Genomic DNA, 16,418 nt, shown 5'->3' with positions numbered 1-16,418 from the left:
TATGGCCAGTCTTCAAATGCAACCTGGATCTGACCGCTTCCCCCCACAGGCACTGCTACCCAACTAATTCAAGCCACCACCACCTCTTTCCTAACTAGTCTTCCTGCTTCCCTACTTATCTCCCTTCAGTCTATTTTCTACACCACAGACAGAGTGATGATCTTAAAAAATAAATCTGATCATGCCATTACCTTTTAATAAAGAAAAAAACCTTTTTTTCTTAAAGATTGGCCCTGAGCTAACATCTATTGCTAATCTTTTTCTTTTTCCTTCTTCTCCCCAAAGTTCCCCAGTACATAGTTGTATATTCTAGTTGTAGGTCCTTCTAGTTGTGCTATGTGGGATGCTGCGTCAGCACGGCCTGATGAGCGGTGCTAGGTCCGTGCCCAGTGTCCGAACCAGCAAAACCCTGGGCCACTGAAGGGGAGTACACAAACTTAACCACTCGACCACAGGGCCAGCCCCTAAAACCTTTTAATAAAAAGTAAAATTCGAACTCTAAGGCCCTATATGATCTGGCTCCTGGCTGCTTCTCTTATGTCATCTCTTGCCTATCTCTCTCTTGCTCTTTGAACTTTAATCATGTTAGTCTTTAAATCTGTCAAACTCATAGATGTTTTCCTGCCTCAGGACCTTCACATGTGCTGGCATGCTACACCAGTGTTCTTTGCTTCACTGGCCTCTTCTTCTCATCTTTTAGGCCTCAGCTTCAAAGACTGCACAGAGAAGCCTTTCCTGATCAGCCTTATTTAAAGCAGGCCTCATCTTGACCTGTTATTCTTATTACTGTACCTGTCTGTTGTAACACTTACAAAATTTATATATATAAAATTATATATTATTATTACATGTAATAATTTTATATATGTATATATTATTACACATCATTATTAAATATAATGTGTATATATAATAATGTATATGTATATATTATTAAATATAATGATATATACTTAATTATGTAATTATATATAATAATTATATATATATGAAATTACTTATATATAGTGGTTACTTGTTTCATATTTGCCTTGCCTTCTCCACTAGAATGTACATTCCGTGAAGGCAGTGACCAAACCTGTTTGATTTATTCCCAGGGATCTAATGCCATGCACACGTAGAGTAGGCCCTGAGTGATTAAATTAATGAATCTCATTTTTCTTTCCACATAATCACGACAGGGATGGAAGCATCCTTGCTGGGTATGAGGTGGTTGGCTCCAGCAGCACGGCTGAGCTGCTGTCAGCCATTGAGCAGGTGGCTGAGGAGGCTAAGGCAGGCCTCCACCAGCTGTTTCCACTAGAAGACGACTCTTTCAGAGTTTTCGGAAAAGGTAATACTGGACTTCCATCCTCGGCTTAGGTTAAGAGAGTCCTTTAATTAGTAGCCCGTTTGTGTCTTCAGGAAGTAGATCGGAGAAATTTCTGATACAGAATTATTCTAAGACTGACTTTCAGGAGAAACAGGCAGCTGTTCATGGTGAGATTCACTTTCAGCCAACTAGTTTGGACCCTTGCTAATCGGTGACCTGATCTCCACTGTGAACGTCACAGAAGACTGGTTTCAGCGCAGGCTGTGACGGGAATGCACGTGTGTACGTGCTGAAACGTCGCTGGGGCTGAGAGTCTTCCTAAATCGTAGTCCGAAGAATCCAGGGAGGAATGCATACATCAAGGTCGTCCACACACACACCCCCCCATCAGATATTTTTACTTTTCTTTCACTTCTTTACATTCACTCTTAAACCTCTCCCACCAAAATTTGTGCCACTTTCAACACCATTTATTCCACAAACACTGACTAAGTGTCCCAAGTGTCTGGGCACTTGGGACGCAGCAATGGGGTAAACAAACAAAAATCGGAGCCCTGAGGATCTTCCATTCAAGGTTTCTGTCTCTCAGTCCCAGTCATGGTAGAATATGTTATTAAGGGCCAGCTGCAAGAGTTGCTAGAGGCTGGTCACAGCGTGAGAAACCTTTAAAGGGGTACGAAGTAGGATATGTCACCTCTGATGGCAACTGCCCATCTTTTAACCATGTCATTACTGCTTTGTTCCATAGTGTCTTGAAGGTTGTCTGGTTTTCTAGCATTCCCTTAAAGAGTGAAAATATTTCCTGGTGGTTATCCTACTCTACCTTATTGGCACCAAATAGTAGTTGATAGTCCACTGAAAATGAGATTGTTGGCACAGATCAGACACCTGGAGGGAGAGGGGTCAGCCTTAGGGAGGGGAGGGCATCAGGAAGGAGAAAGATGTGCTGATGGGAATGAAGCTGGGCATCAGAGACAAACTTCTCCTCCTGAGTTTTGCCTGGGTTTTGTCTCTGAACTTATGATTTCTAAAGCACTGCTATATAGTTTACATAGAGTGCCAGGATATTCAGAGGCATTTTCCCTCTTTTTCCATTCTTTTCCAGTCCAGTGTAACAGCATTGGCTTTGGATTTGGGTCTACGAATGATGAGTACACTCTTCCCTGCAGCAGCGGCTACACTGGCAGCATCACTGCCAGGTGCCAGCCCTCTGGGTGGCAGGTCCTCAGGGAGACCTGTGTGCTCTCTCAGCTGGAAGAACTGAAGAAGGTAAAGCATTTCCACCTTGCAGACTCGCCCTGGTTTTGAGTTTCACAGTGGGCATCTCCCAGTGAGCACGGTTAGGTGGGGGATAAAATTTATCAATTTGTTTCATTGTTGAGTGCCAGAATGTGAGGGTAACATCAGACACTGATCAACCCAGGGAGTGTGGGCTTGAGTATCAGAGTCTAAGTGGCAGTTGAGAAGGTCAGAAAATGTCAGAGTTGATGGTTTTGGTGGGGAGGGGTGCTGCAGAGGAGTGAATCAATGCTGAATCATCTATGATAGATGGTAGAACAGCAAGTCAGCTGGCCTCCGAAGTCCAGAAAGCCTGGGAATCAAAGATCTAAGTGAAAGGCATGGGTCAGAAGCTGTAGGCCTAGTACGAGTGAGGATGTACACATGTCAGAATTCAGGGCAGGGAGTGGGTCAGGCAGAGGTGAGCCATATAGAATGATAGAATTGCAATGGACCTTAAGGGTCATCTGGTTTACCAACGTCTTTCAAGGATCAGGAAATGAAAGACTAAGGGGCTAATGGTCCCTTTGGTAGCAATAGTGTTGAACTGGAAACATGGCCACCTGATTCTCAGTCCTGTGCTGTGACCTCCACATGATGCTCTTTTAGGAAGGTTCAAGGATTTAAGACAAGGTAGATAGAAAGATGGAAGCAAATGGTGAGGAATTAGGACTTGAGTCATGGGAAAGAGGGACTCCAAGACCCGATCACAGATACTGTTCTGCAAATAGCTCCCCATATTGAGCAGAACTTCTGTCCCAGCCAGAGACCCGCTGTTGCAGTAAAGAACCCCAGAATGGTGTTTATCAAGGGACTGCAGAGTGTTTACTTCTCCCTTTCTGGACCTGAGTTTCCTTATCTGTTCACGGAGGAGGGAGATTGGATCAGATGGTTCCTCATGCCTCCTCGCTCTTGCCTTCTTTGCCTCAGTTCTGGACGTGGACCACAGCTGGGACTAGTCCACCCCAGGGTGTGAGGGCAGGCAGATCTCAGGTGCCCCAGGCAGAGAACTGCACTGTCCGCTGAGAAGAGCGAAAAGAAAAACCGGTGGGATCTGGGCTCCTGGGCTGACTTGTTTTGAATGGAAGGGAATAGCCCTTTGGTGCCTTCCAAGACAGCTCAGTGTAGTGGATGCAGATGGGAGCCTCAGGGAAAAACTAAAATTCCAAATCCAGTGACAAGTGTAGTCACATCTCCACGCGTGTCCCTCTACTGCCCATCTGACAAGGATTTCTTAGCATAGTATAGTGTATACAGCATAGGATTTAGTGCCAGTAGACCCTACCTTACCACTTCCTAGCTGGGGACTGTTTGGAGAGTCACTGAATCTCCCTGAACATCAGGAACCGTAAAATTAGGACAATAATTCATATGCAAATACCTTTTAATAAGTCTCTTCAAGTTTCAGTTTCCTTAATTATAAAATAAAAATACTAATGGCACCTCCCTCAAGGGGTGATGAAAGGATTAACTCAGCAAATCCCTGGTAAAGCATTTAGCACAGTGTCTGGAGTGTAGAAAGCACTCAATAACAGCCATTGTTGTTATCATTGCTATGTAATTATCCTACGTTATACAGCACCATACAAATATTAGTGATATGTGGTCAAGAAATTTGATTGAAATTTGATGAAACATAGCATTTTATTGATTTTTAGAATGTAACCATCTTTATTTCTAGAATTTCAGTGTGATCGCAGACAATGCCACTGAGGCAGCCGTGTCATCCGTGGTGCGAAGTCTTTCAGTTGTCATTCAGCAAAGCCAATCAACCACGGCTGGGAATCTGGCTTCGGTGGTGTCGATTCTGGGCAACGTTTCATCCCTGTCTACGGCACGCCATTTCAGGGTGTCCAATTCGACAATGGAGGTATGGTCTGTGTGTGCTTGGAGGGCTCTCTTTAAATGCTCGATCTCGCAGGAGGAATGACAAAAGCCTGAGTTGATGGGGCACGACTGAGAAAGACCCAGGAGCCAGCAAACAGTCCTTGTGTGAGCTTTACTGCTTCCTCTGTGGTGTACCGGGAACTCATGGGATCAATTATGTGAGTTCAAAGGAAGAGGGAGCTGCCCCTGGGCAGGCTGCCTAGATAGCACCTGGCGTGGAGGAAGCTTAGTGCCTTTGCACCATATGACACAGGTGCCAACTGTTTAACATCTGTTTGCAATCTACAATAGTTGTTTCCTGTGGCCATAAGCTCTGACTTGAGTAACATATATTTTAAGAACTCTTTTTTCAACTGGGAAATTCATCATTTAGTATAGATATTTAAAAATTAACTCAAAAATTATACACATAAGTCTTGGTCACTATAAGAAATGCAAATAAGCAAAAAGAAAAATAGTTTGTAATCTGATCACCCTGGAATAGCCACTGCTTAGATTTTAGGTATCACCTTAGTGGCCAGAAGAATGACAAGTGACACCTAAGAGGTACTCGATAAATATTTGCTAAATACATCCCTTCCCAACATTTTGGATGTATGCATTTTATATTTTAAAAAATAAAATATTTTGCAAAACTGGATTATATAATGTATAACATTACATGATCACACAATTATACTTAACTACATAAGGTAAGCATTATGTCAGAGATGGCATTACACATGAATAAGTTAATCTTCCCGAATCCAAGAAAGGATGCTCAGGTTTGTTTGAAAAAAAGAAGCCTGACCATATGTTGTTTACAAGAGACTAAAACAAAAATTTAAACGCAAAAGGCTGAAAGTAAAATAAAATAAAGGGCAAAAACAGAGCAGGCAAAGAACAAACCAAAAGAAAGCAGAGGAGGGGCTGGCCTGGTGCTGTAGCGGTTAAGTTCCGCTGCTCTGCTTCAGTGGCACGTGGTCCTCCGGTTTGGATCCCGGGTGCAGACCTACACACCGCTCATCAAGCCATGCTGTGGCAGGCGTCCCACATATAAAGTAGACGAAGATGGGCATGGATGTTAGCTCGGGGCTAATCTTACTTAGCAAAAGGAGGAGGATTGGTGGCTGATGTCAGGGCTAATCTTCCTTAAAAAAAAAAAAAAAAAAAAAAGCAGAGCTTCCTGGGGGTGCATAGAAGAAGTGTGCTACGGGACTGTGGGCCAGAAGCCACAGCAGCAGGGTGAGACTCTGCCAGAGTGACAGATGCCTGTGGCGGAAGGCCTGGGAACCAGAGCCACAAGCAAGAGAGGGTCCTGTGGGAGAAAGCAGCACCTTTCGAGGAGTTGTTTGAAAAAAGAATCTCTCAAACTGAGACTGACCCATAGAACCCACAATTCAATGCTTTCTTGTTGCTAGGTCCAGTTTTAGAGGATTTTTGCTTTATATTCTTCTCTATTAAACAAAAGTCATAAACAGACATGAATTAAAACTTGACAGTCTGTGACATGAATTTAGAAATTCAGATGCTGGCAAAACAAACAAGATGGGAAAGCAGTTAAGTCATGTCTCACTCTTTGACCCTCAGCCTGAGTAGCAATGCAGTCATGTCTGCCATCTCAGGAGGAACCAACGCGCACTGTTGCAGCCCAAATTGCAGGATTCTTTGTCACTCATCCTGAAAGCCCGGTGTGCATATGAATGCCCTGGGGTGATCACTCCCGAACTTACATGATTCTGCTGACCCAAGTTTCTTAAACCGAAGCTTCTATTGTGCAGAACAACCAGGATGAATTTCATTGATGAGTTTTCATGTGATTCTCAACTGAGCCAATTCTCTGGGCAATCTTCTTATGCTTAATATTAATGACTATTCACTCTTAGTCCTCTGAGTTGTTTATTCAAAATACAAACTCACTTTCATCCTTGTATTTCAGGATATCATCAGGATAGCTGACCATATTCTTAATTCATCATCTGTAACCAATTGGACAGTATTGCTGCGGGAAGAAAAGCATGCCAGCTCACAGCTACTAGAGACATTGGAAAATATCAGCATGCTGGTACCTCCGACAGCTCTGCCTCTGAATTTTTCTCGGGAGTTCATTAACTGGAAAGGGATTCCAGGGTCTGAAATCCAACTCGAGAAGGGTTACAACTATCAGACTGAAATGCTCCCTCAAAATATCTCCATTCCCATCAGAGGCCATGTGCTAATTGGGTCAGACCAATTCCAGAGGTCCCTTCCAGAAACTGTTATCAGCATGGCCTCATTGACCATGGGGAACATTCTACCCATTACCCAAAATGGAAATGCTCAAGTTAATGGGCCTGTGATATCTACGGTTATCCAAAACTATACCATAAATGAAATTTTCCTGATTTTTTCCAAGATAGAGTCAAACCTGAGCCAGCCTCGTTGTGTGTTTTGGGATTTCAGTCATTTGCGATGGAACAATGCAGGCTGTCACCTGGTGAATGAAACTCCAGACACGGTGATGTGTCGATGTACTCACCTGACCTCCTTCTCCATGCTGATGGCTTCTTTTGTCCCCCCTGCCATCATCCCCGTTGTGAAATGGATCACCTTTGTGGGACTGGGCATCTCCATCGGAAGTCTCATCTTATGCCTGATCATTGAAGCTCTGTTTTGGAAGCAGGTCAAGAAAAGCCAGACCTCACACACACGTCATATTTGCATGGTGAACATAGCCCTGTGCCTCCTGATTGCTGATGTTTGGTTTATTGTTGCTGCCACTGTGGATACCACGGTAAACCCTTCTGGAGTCTGCATAGCTGCAGTGTTCTTTACGCACCTTTTCTACCTCTCCTTGTTCTTTTGGATGCTCATGCTCGGCATCCTGTTGGCTTATCGGATCATCTTCGTGTTCCATCACATGGCCATGCCTTCAATGATGGCGGTCGGGTTCTGCCTGGGCTACGGATGTCCTCTCATTATATCTGTCATCACCATTGCAGTCACGCAACCTAGCGATAGCTACAAAAGCAAAGATGTGTGTTGGCTTAACTGGGCTGAAGGGAGCAAACCTCTGTTGGCCTTCGGTGTTCCTGCACTGACTATTGTGGCTGTGAATTTGGTTGTGGTTCTGTTAGTTCTCACGAAGCTCTGGAGGCCCGCTGTGGGAGAAAGACTGAGTCAGGACTACAAGGCCACGATCGTCCGCATGGGGAAGAGCCTGCTCATTCTGACCCCACTGCTGGGGCTCACCTGGGGTTTTGGCATAGGAATAATGGTGGACAGACAGAATCCGGCTTGGCACGTTATTTTTGCATCACTCAACGCATTCCAGGTGAGAACAATAGGGATAACCTGAAATTTACACAATGTTATAAGCGACTATGAACTCAATAAAATAATTTTAAAAAATAAGAACCTGTTATATCATTAGGTAATTAGACAAATTATACAGAACTGAGGTTGGTAAGACCACTCTGAAGGCTCTCTCATCTCCCTGTCTCCAGCAGGACTATAACCCAAACTGTCTGGCAACAGTGAATTAAAGAAAAAAAAAAAGGACCCACTTTTCCCAACAGTTGCTCTCATACTGACTGAAGCAGAATATTGGACTTCTCCAGTAATCGATTCCAGGATTTTAAATCTGTTAGAGTTTATGTAGCTAAGATTAACCCCTCTGGCTGCTGACTCAGTTCTCTTTCTCTTGTGCAGACCTCTGTAAAAGCCCACAGGGAAAGTCCAGAGTATTGGTTAACTCTAAATGGTGCAAAGGTGGTCCCTAGAGTGAGACAGAGCAGGGGCTGGCAAACTGCGGCCAGCACCCTTTGTAAATAAAGTTTTATTGGCACACAGCCACGCCCATTCCTTTACATATGGTCTATGGCTGCTTTCATTGCGCTGGCAGAGTTGCGACAGAGACTGCATGACCTGCAAAGCCTAAAATATTTACTCTCTGGCTCTTTACAGAAAACGTTTGCCAACCCCTGCTGCAAAAGCTGGCTTTACACACTACCATTAGAGCATGTTTGGCGAGTAGGTGGATCAAGCAATCCTTAGGTTTTGATGAATCTGGAAGAGAGTCTTCAATCTTGATTTGCTGGGTCACCTCTGGACAATGACTCAGGGAAGTGGCGGTTAAACGTTTGAGCCCTGGAGTTAAATAGGTCTCGGCTCAAACTTGTCACTTTATCAACTGTGTGACCTCTAACAAATTACTTAATCTCTCTGTCCCTCAATTCTCTCATCTGCTAAATAAGGACAATGTTACCTACATCACAGAGTAAATGTGAGGATTAAGTGAGATGATTTAGCACTTGGCACAGTGCCTGGTACATCATAAATGCTCCATAGTTGTCTCCTAAATGCAGCTGGTTCTCCAGTTTCTTCAGCAGCTCAGTGGAAGTTTAAGTGATGGTACAGATGGCAATCATGGAGAGCACACACCTAGTCGTGGCAGGTTTGCGGAGCTCCTGTCAGGAGTAGGTTCGTGGTGATGTGCTGTCTGAACAGACGCCAACTGAGGGTGCTCTGACTGGAAGGAGGATTTCAAGGTCCAAGAAAGGCTCTGCCAAGGGTTCCCCAAGGGATGGACTTGATGGAAAGGGTGTTGATATAGGTCAACTTCCTCTGCTTGGCCTTAGGGTTGGCCCTCAGTGCCTGCTGCCATCATAGATGCTTAGGAAATGTTCACTGAATGCCTGTTCTGAAAAAAGACTAAGATATAGGAGCAAACAGAAGTTATTTGTTTTGGGTTTAGGATAACGCAAAGGGGAAGACGAAACTCTTCATGTGTTCGAAACTTTATTCACTCAATAATTCATTTACTTATACATTCAACGAAAAGATTTTTGAGTACTTTGTGTTATGCCAGGCACTGTGGAGGTCACACAGTGTCCTTGACTTCAAGGGGCCCATACTCTAGTAAGGAGAGAGACAAGAGAACAGCTTCAGTGTCGGGTGAGGGAATACTATAACATATAAATGCTTTCTTTTCTAGAAAAGAAAAAGATAATACATGTGGTTTATTCCTTTTTTAAGGGGTTTTTCATCTTATGTTTTGGAATCCTCTTGGATGGTAAGGTATGTATGTTCATTTCTCTCTTCATCCCCAACCCATGCATCCAATCCTTCCCCTTCAACTCTGGGGCCCTCGTTCATGTGGTAAGAGGGTGGACTACGGGTACTTGTTAAATAAAATTCTGTAACTTTACAAAAGGCAGACTCAGTCAAGAGACAAGAGAACTAAACACTCACTGCTGATGATAAAGCCGTATGGAGCCAATCACAACTTATAATGTGAACATTACAGAAGAAAAAGAGAAATTGTTCTTCTTGTTAATTTTTCTACCTTCAGCTATGGTTTGGCAATAATTCAAGAGCAAAAGTACTTTCCTTAGGGGTGAATTTCCTTTTTCTCCTTTGATTAATTTATCCATTTACTTAGAATATACTGAAAGAGATATCTACCTCTATATTTGTAGAGTTTTATATAGTAAATATTAAATAATCTCTAGCATTAAATAAAATTCCTAATGAAGGACGATCAATGTAAATGAAAGATCAAGAAAAAAAATTAAAAATAAACTTGTTTCATTATTTTTCCAAAGCATTGAGCAATTCTATTGAGAGGTAAAGACAGTAAGCTAACAGACATAGACTTTGTTGTAATAAGAAGACAAGGATATTTTATGATTAGCACAATTGTTGCACATGCACAAAACTCTTGTTTACAAAGAGGCAATTTTCTGTTCCTGATTGGACTAAGTATTCCCTTGTTTGCACCATTCACATGGTCAGGAAACTTCACTTCAAAGGTAAACTTCAGTTTAGGAATTAGTGCCAATTACTAACGTCTAGAATCTGAGTCATTATGGCTTTTGGTACTGTTTTTATTTGTTTAATTCTGGATTTGTTTATAGGCAAAGAAAAGAAATAAAAGAAAGTAAATGCTTTCATCAGATCCTCATGCTTGTGGTATATTAAGTGCTTCCAGAAAATACTACTGTAAAATCACAATTTCTGTGCAGTTTTGTTCTTGATTTGATGTATGATGGTATATGTTTATCTCCTCAATATTTTTTTGTTGCCCTTATAGCTGCGACAACTGCTGTTCAACAAGTTGTCTCCTTTAAGCTCTTGGAAGCATGCATCAAAGGTAATTCTCTCCTGCTACCATGGAGCCAATGCATGAAGTTCCAGTTTTGCATTTTTCTTTTTGTGCAGTCCCACAGCAAGCCCACTTTTGTGTAAACCCCTTGAGTTTCTGTCACCATTATATTCCTGGTATCTGGCACAGTGCCCAGCACATGGTCAATACTCATAACAGAGTTCTTGAGTGAGCAAGCAAGGGAATGAATGAATGAATGAATGAATAAGAAGCATGGAAAGCTTCAAGGATGCTCAAGCATTGAGGTCTGTGGGTGCTATCATGAGCAAATGCCTTTGAACAATATCGTTTGCTTTAGTCTGACTTGTCTCCCAATATCCAGAATCAGGAAGGCCCATTTCTCTGCCTGACTTTCTGGACCTCCTGCAGACCATTTTTCCTTCTCCAGAAAAGTAAAGGGTGAGGGTTTGATTAACTTCTCATGTAGAAAATACTCTCTCTGAATTGTCTCTCTTAAGCTGGTATAACTGACACAGACTTGCGATTTGAAGCTCTGAAGTCTACAAACTGATGAGTTTGCAGGGAAACAGAGGATTTTCGTTTCATTCTTTGCCATAAAAGTGCAATCCACAGAAGGAAAGTCCAGTTAGAAACAAAAGTACCTGCATCCATAGTTTGCATTTTTGATGTTAATTTAGACTTTCATTTTTTGGCAAAACACTGAGGGCCTTTCAGAAAGTATTTTAAAGCAGAGATTTCTGTGTTGGATAAAAGTCGACAGAGTTAAGTACATGAAAACCTACACAGATGTTTAAAGATTTTTTACAAGGGACAACATAACCTGTTGAAATAAAAAACAGTGAGGAAATTAACCTTTGACATGAAAAAATTTTCCCAGGTTTGCATTTTGAGGTAGAGGACACTGCTGAGAATTAGGCAGCAGTGGCCCCTGAGCAGACAGACCTGCCCTGTATTTCGGATTCAGTGACCAATTGGTTTCGTGATCTTAGGAAAGTCACATAGTGTGTTTTGCTTTCAATTTTCTCAAGAGTTAAAATGAAGCGTTGGACTAGTTACTCAAAGCGGAAGTGCTAACGTTCTGTGATTTTGAGTTTATGTTGTGGAGAAATAAAGTCCCTTGAACCAGAAAATGTGAAACTAGCAAATCATTCACTACTCTTAAGACAAGGCGGGAGCTACAGCACAGGTGGCTGAATTACAGACCACCTTTAGTTAATAAAGTGAGACAGGACAGCCCCCACCCTCCAAAGCAGGAAGTCAGAATTTTTCTCATTTGAAAACCAAAGAGTAAAACACCCAAAAGTAAAATCAAGTGAAAACAACAGTAAAGGTCCCTGACTGTTTTTTCCCCTTTTCTAAAGTAAAGCGTGGACACTTCACGAGGCAACAGCGGTCGGGGAGGGCTCTGCGTTTTCTGGATGTGCACCCCTTCTCCGTTGTTTTCAAATCACATGGCAATAATGGGATTTTTGTTTTCTGATTAGGTGTTTCATTTGCTTTAAAATAAATGTACATTTGGCAGAAGAAAAGATGAATATTTGTAATTTTCTGAGGGAGTTTGAATGAAAAAGCAGGAACTCAGATTAGAGTGGTTGAGGAATAAGGCGAGGAAGAGAAAGCTCAGCATGGCTGCTCCTGTCAAGAAGGTTGCTTATGAGTGAAAAGAGGGTGAAAGTGGTAACTGGATGCAGACATGGGACCTGGAGTAACAACGTTGAGCTGAGCTGCCAGGATGTGAGCAAGTCCATATGTTGGGAGGGAGAAGCCAGCAAAAGAGAGTTTGAAATTAAAAGAGAGGGAGGTTAACTGAGAGAAGAGGATTCCTGGGAAGATGGATGGAGGGCTGGGCTGAAGATAGAGAGATTAGCTTCTTCCCTAGACAAGGAAGTATCAGGCTGATGCAGATTCCCATCAACATGTACAGAGTGAGGTCATGATGTTGAGAGAATTTAGATCTGGATACCTTTTTTTTAAAGTAAGAGACATGGCCATCCACGAAGCAATGGGAAAAGGGATGATGAAGTAGCGATCTTGAAAAGAGCAGTGAAAATTTGGATGGTTGGCTGAAGGGAATGGAAGAAGAAACTAACGATGTTCTCAGCAAGGACCTTCCCCCAAGCCGCCATAACGCTGTATAGACCCATAATGTGGTTTATCTCAAAATCCTCTCCCTGCTGCGGGCTCAGGGCTCCTTCTTGGCCCTTCCATTGTCCCTAGCTGTGTTCTCTGTGACTCTTCACCAAGAGGTAGGCTTTGGTGGCCTCTACAGGCTCCCCTCCACAAAGAAGGGATTTCTGTATTCTTAGTTCCAATGACTCAGGTCCTATTTTTGACCAATAGCTTAAACTCGTACAACTTTACACGCCCAAAGAGGTTGCTTTTTCTCAGGCCATGTAGAGTCCTTGAGAGTGTTGCAATCTAAGATTCTTCTCTCCAAATGGGGCAGGATGCCGTTTTAAATGCAATGATCATCACTTTAGGATTTTTCTTGAGGGTTATAGTATTATATGTTTACTGAGCTCTAAATTCTAGAAAATCAATTCTTTTACTTTGGAACTTTCAGACATTTCTCATTCCTGTCTCTATGATAATTTTTTTTCATAGCTTCATGTGGGATAACCACTTAAATATTTCAGTGAAAATCAGGAAATGATCACTGGGCTGTCTATGGCATATAACAAGAACCTATTTCTCCCGTCTTCATTTAGCTTCTTTTTTTTTTTTTCAAAGATTTTATTTTTTCCTTTTTCTCTCCAAAGCCCCCCCGGTACATAGTTGTATATTCTTCGTTGTGGATCCTTCTAGTTGTGGTATGTGGGACGCTGCCTCAGCGTGGTTTGATGAGCAGTGCCATGTCCGCGCCCAGGATTCGAACCAACAAAACACTGGGCTGCCTACAGCGGAGCGCGCGAACTTAACCACTCGGCCACAGGGCCAGCCCCTTCATTTAGCTTCTTAATGACATGTTCTGTAGTAGGAAATGGAACTCATTCCTTCCAATATTCTTGGTGTCTAAAACAGTGTGTGGCACACAACGGCACTCAATATGAAACGTTAAATTAGTGAGGAAATCAATTAATGAGTGGGAAAAGGATACAATGTATCTTAACACTTTTATTTTTCCCAATAAGTGCATGTTCTTTATTTGAAATATTTTATTTCAGTTTGATAATTCAGTTTTAAAAATTTTGAACTGTGTTTCACCTCTGCGTCAGTAACTAAAAGATTATTCATAGAGAGATTTGAATGTGAAGATGAGCGACACTGAAGCAAAGCTTTATTGAAGGCCATTTTTACTAGAAGCATTGTTTTTCCTTCATGGGTTCCTCTTCAAATGATAAATGTGTGAATCAAAGAAATGTAAGTGTGGATGTGAAAAAGGATAATATCTCCTTTAAAACTATTGTCTAGTTTGTTGTTAAAAGTTGTGAGAATATATAGGAACACAAGATTCACTTAGAAATAAGTTCTTAAGCATATTTAAATAGATCAAAGCAGAGGAAAGAGTAAGCAAGTAAAGACTCTAATTTCTTGAAAAGAGAATAGTGCACTACGTAAACGGAGTACAAGATCGCTAATGACATCCAGAAGTCAGGAAATGCAGACTGTCACTAAAAGAATACTACTAATGTCCAAATGACTTGTTTTTCTTTTATGCAGCAAAAATCATCAGATTTATCTGCCCAACACAAATTCGCAAAGCCTTTCAACCCATTGCAACACAAAGGTAAGTTACAATAAACCAAAGGTTATAAAAGGTAAGAAGAAGGAATATGAGTGCATCATATGAGGAAAATTCAATGGCAACTTTAAGAAAATATACGTGACAAGTGTGAGGACATCAGCCAGCCACATGTTCAGAGTTCATCTGGATGATGCTCAGGGCTGACAGAACAATGTTGGAGATTTGACACTCATGGAGACTAGCAGGTGTCACTTTTAATTTCATCACTAATTACTGCCATTTCCTCAGTTAGATATTACATAAATCTGTGATATTAATCATCAGAGCCATGCGGTGAAGGAGTGTGGTTAGACTAACAACAATTGTGTCCTTACTGGAGAAGCAAACTCTTGTGCCAGCTGCTGGGCAGTGGGCTTGGGGCCAGGTGCTTGTGCCCTGATGTTGGACATATCTTCCTCCCTAAAGTGTTCCCAGAAAGGGAGGAGCCACTACATGGTATGGGCGAGAGAGCACTGCCCCCTCCACCTACGACATGCGTGGTTCCTGTGCTCATATATTGGCTGTTGCTAAAGACAATGATATTCAGCTACTGGAAGACTGATAGTTAAGCACTGCAAATGGTCCCAGTATTCCTGGAGGAGAAGGGTGGAGCATGAGGCTAAGGAAGAGTGATGGCATTCCAAGTTAAGTTGAAATCTTATTTAAGTGGCTCAATCTCATTTCACGTGAATTATGTTAATATCCTTATTAAGGTGGGGGAACAGGCAACTCATTTTAGATTCCAATCAAAATTATTTGAATTCCAGATAAACTTCAAGTGTCTGAACTTGAAAAGTCACCTCCCTCCCAAAATGTTCCATGTGCTCATCTGGAAGCCTTGGGTCCTGTGATCACTGCTGTCAACCAGCCTGAGTGCTTTTACAAATCTCTTTACCTTTTCAGGCATTTCTTCCTCATCAGTAAAGAGAAAAACTAAGAGATCACGAAGGTTCCTTCCGGCAATAACATTCTGTGATCTCAAATCTACTTTATCTCATTTTCCAGCTGAATATCTGAATATCTGACAGATGTGGTGCTTCTCTTCTCAAATGGGAGAAGTCTGATCAATGCAAGCTTCTACGGCATTAATGAAATACTGTGCCTATAGACCAACTGCATTCTCTATCTTCTCCTAACATCTTTGTAAAACTGTCCAGGGTTCTAAGGAATTGCATAGGCTTATATTGATTTTGGTCTCATGCTTGATTCCAACGTGGTAGCAATAATTCTTCTCCTCTTTTTCCTCTCTCAGGCGCTTATGCACTGTCTCACACTGGAGAGTCCACCAGCAACATCATGCTAACGCAGTTTTCAGCAGCTGAATAAGGCTGGGAGCCCTAAAATCAAGGACAATTTTTTGGAACAACTTGACATTTAGAGCTAAATGTCAGTGAAGAAATTATGCTCAATATTAGAAGGAATTTTTCTGATTGAGGAGTCTGGGAGGTTTCAGCGGCTACATCACTGCCCTCTTTATGGTCAGTTAAATGGAAAGATTTATTTCCATGTGGTTTGATTCAAAAGAATTTCTCCATAAATGAAGATGAGCAGATTTTGTCGGAAATTGTGTCAATTGTACCAGCTTCTCACTGCCACAAACTGGGTTTCTTTTTGAATAAAATAGCATTATTCATGAGGCATTTCCAATCATCTGAATTGGAGTAAGAAACCTTATGAAATTGTCTTAGATAAATTCATGGATTATGTTTACCTTCTTATCAAAAAGTCATTGGTGCAAATTTCCTACAGAAAAGGCATTTCCCTCTCAATTTTCCCACTGGAGTTTAGGCTTATTTTTGCTTTTTTGGGTTTTGTCACTTAACTTTGAAAGTTAATCAAAAATACAATGAAATAACTTTATAGCTCATACTCCATTCTGCTGTGAAGATAGAGTCTTGTATCATATCAGGTAATCAGAGGAGTGACATCTCATAGCTTTTGCCATAATCTATTGGTTAGAAGTAAGTCACAGGTCCTGGGCACACTCAAGGGGAGGGGATTTCAAAAGGTGTGAACAGTAGGGGGAAGGGATCATCGGTGGTCACAGACGTGAACTCCCAAAGATAAGGAGTGAGAGAGGAGACAACAGAACTCTGGGAAGCAGGTGGAAAGCAGTGCTAACTGACTTAGCA

General features: G+C 41.9%; 1 protein-coding gene across 3 annotated transcripts in view; it reads left to right on the top strand.

Moving 5' to 3' along the window:
- The window catches only part of ADGRF1 (adhesion G protein-coupled receptor F1), a 38,039-nt gene extending 22,117 nt beyond the window's left edge, over nucleotides 1-15,922 (top strand). For 2 of the 3 annotated variants that reach the window (XM_005604072.4, XM_070245658.1), the window contains 8 exons: nucleotides 1,182-1,333; nucleotides 2,418-2,581; nucleotides 4,272-4,460; nucleotides 6,396-7,769; nucleotides 9,473-9,514; nucleotides 10,530-10,589; nucleotides 14,223-14,289; nucleotides 15,539-15,922. In XM_005604072.4, coding sequence (XP_005604129.3) covers nucleotides 1,182-1,333; nucleotides 2,418-2,581; nucleotides 4,272-4,460; nucleotides 6,396-7,769; nucleotides 9,473-9,514; nucleotides 10,530-10,589; nucleotides 14,223-14,289; nucleotides 15,539-15,612 — 2,122 coding nt within the window. In that variant the 3' untranslated portion in view covers nucleotides 15,613-15,922. Of the gene's footprint in view, nucleotides 1-1,181; nucleotides 1,334-2,417; nucleotides 2,582-4,271; nucleotides 4,461-6,395; nucleotides 7,770-9,472; nucleotides 9,515-10,529; nucleotides 10,590-14,222; nucleotides 14,493-15,538 lie in introns of all 3 variants that reach the window. The other variant, XR_011430054.1, reaches the window with a different exon arrangement.
- The last annotated feature ends 496 nt before the right edge of the window (nucleotides 15,923-16,418 follow it).

Source organism: Equus caballus, chromosome 20 (genome assembly GCF_041296265.1).
Source record: "Equus caballus isolate H_3958 breed thoroughbred chromosome 20, TB-T2T, whole genome shotgun sequence".
NCBI classification, from domain to species: Eukaryota; Metazoa; Chordata; class Mammalia; order Perissodactyla; family Equidae; genus Equus; species Equus caballus.
The sequence above is the reverse complement of the archived record's forward strand: the minus strand, read 5'-3'. Positions and strand labels throughout refer to the sequence as shown.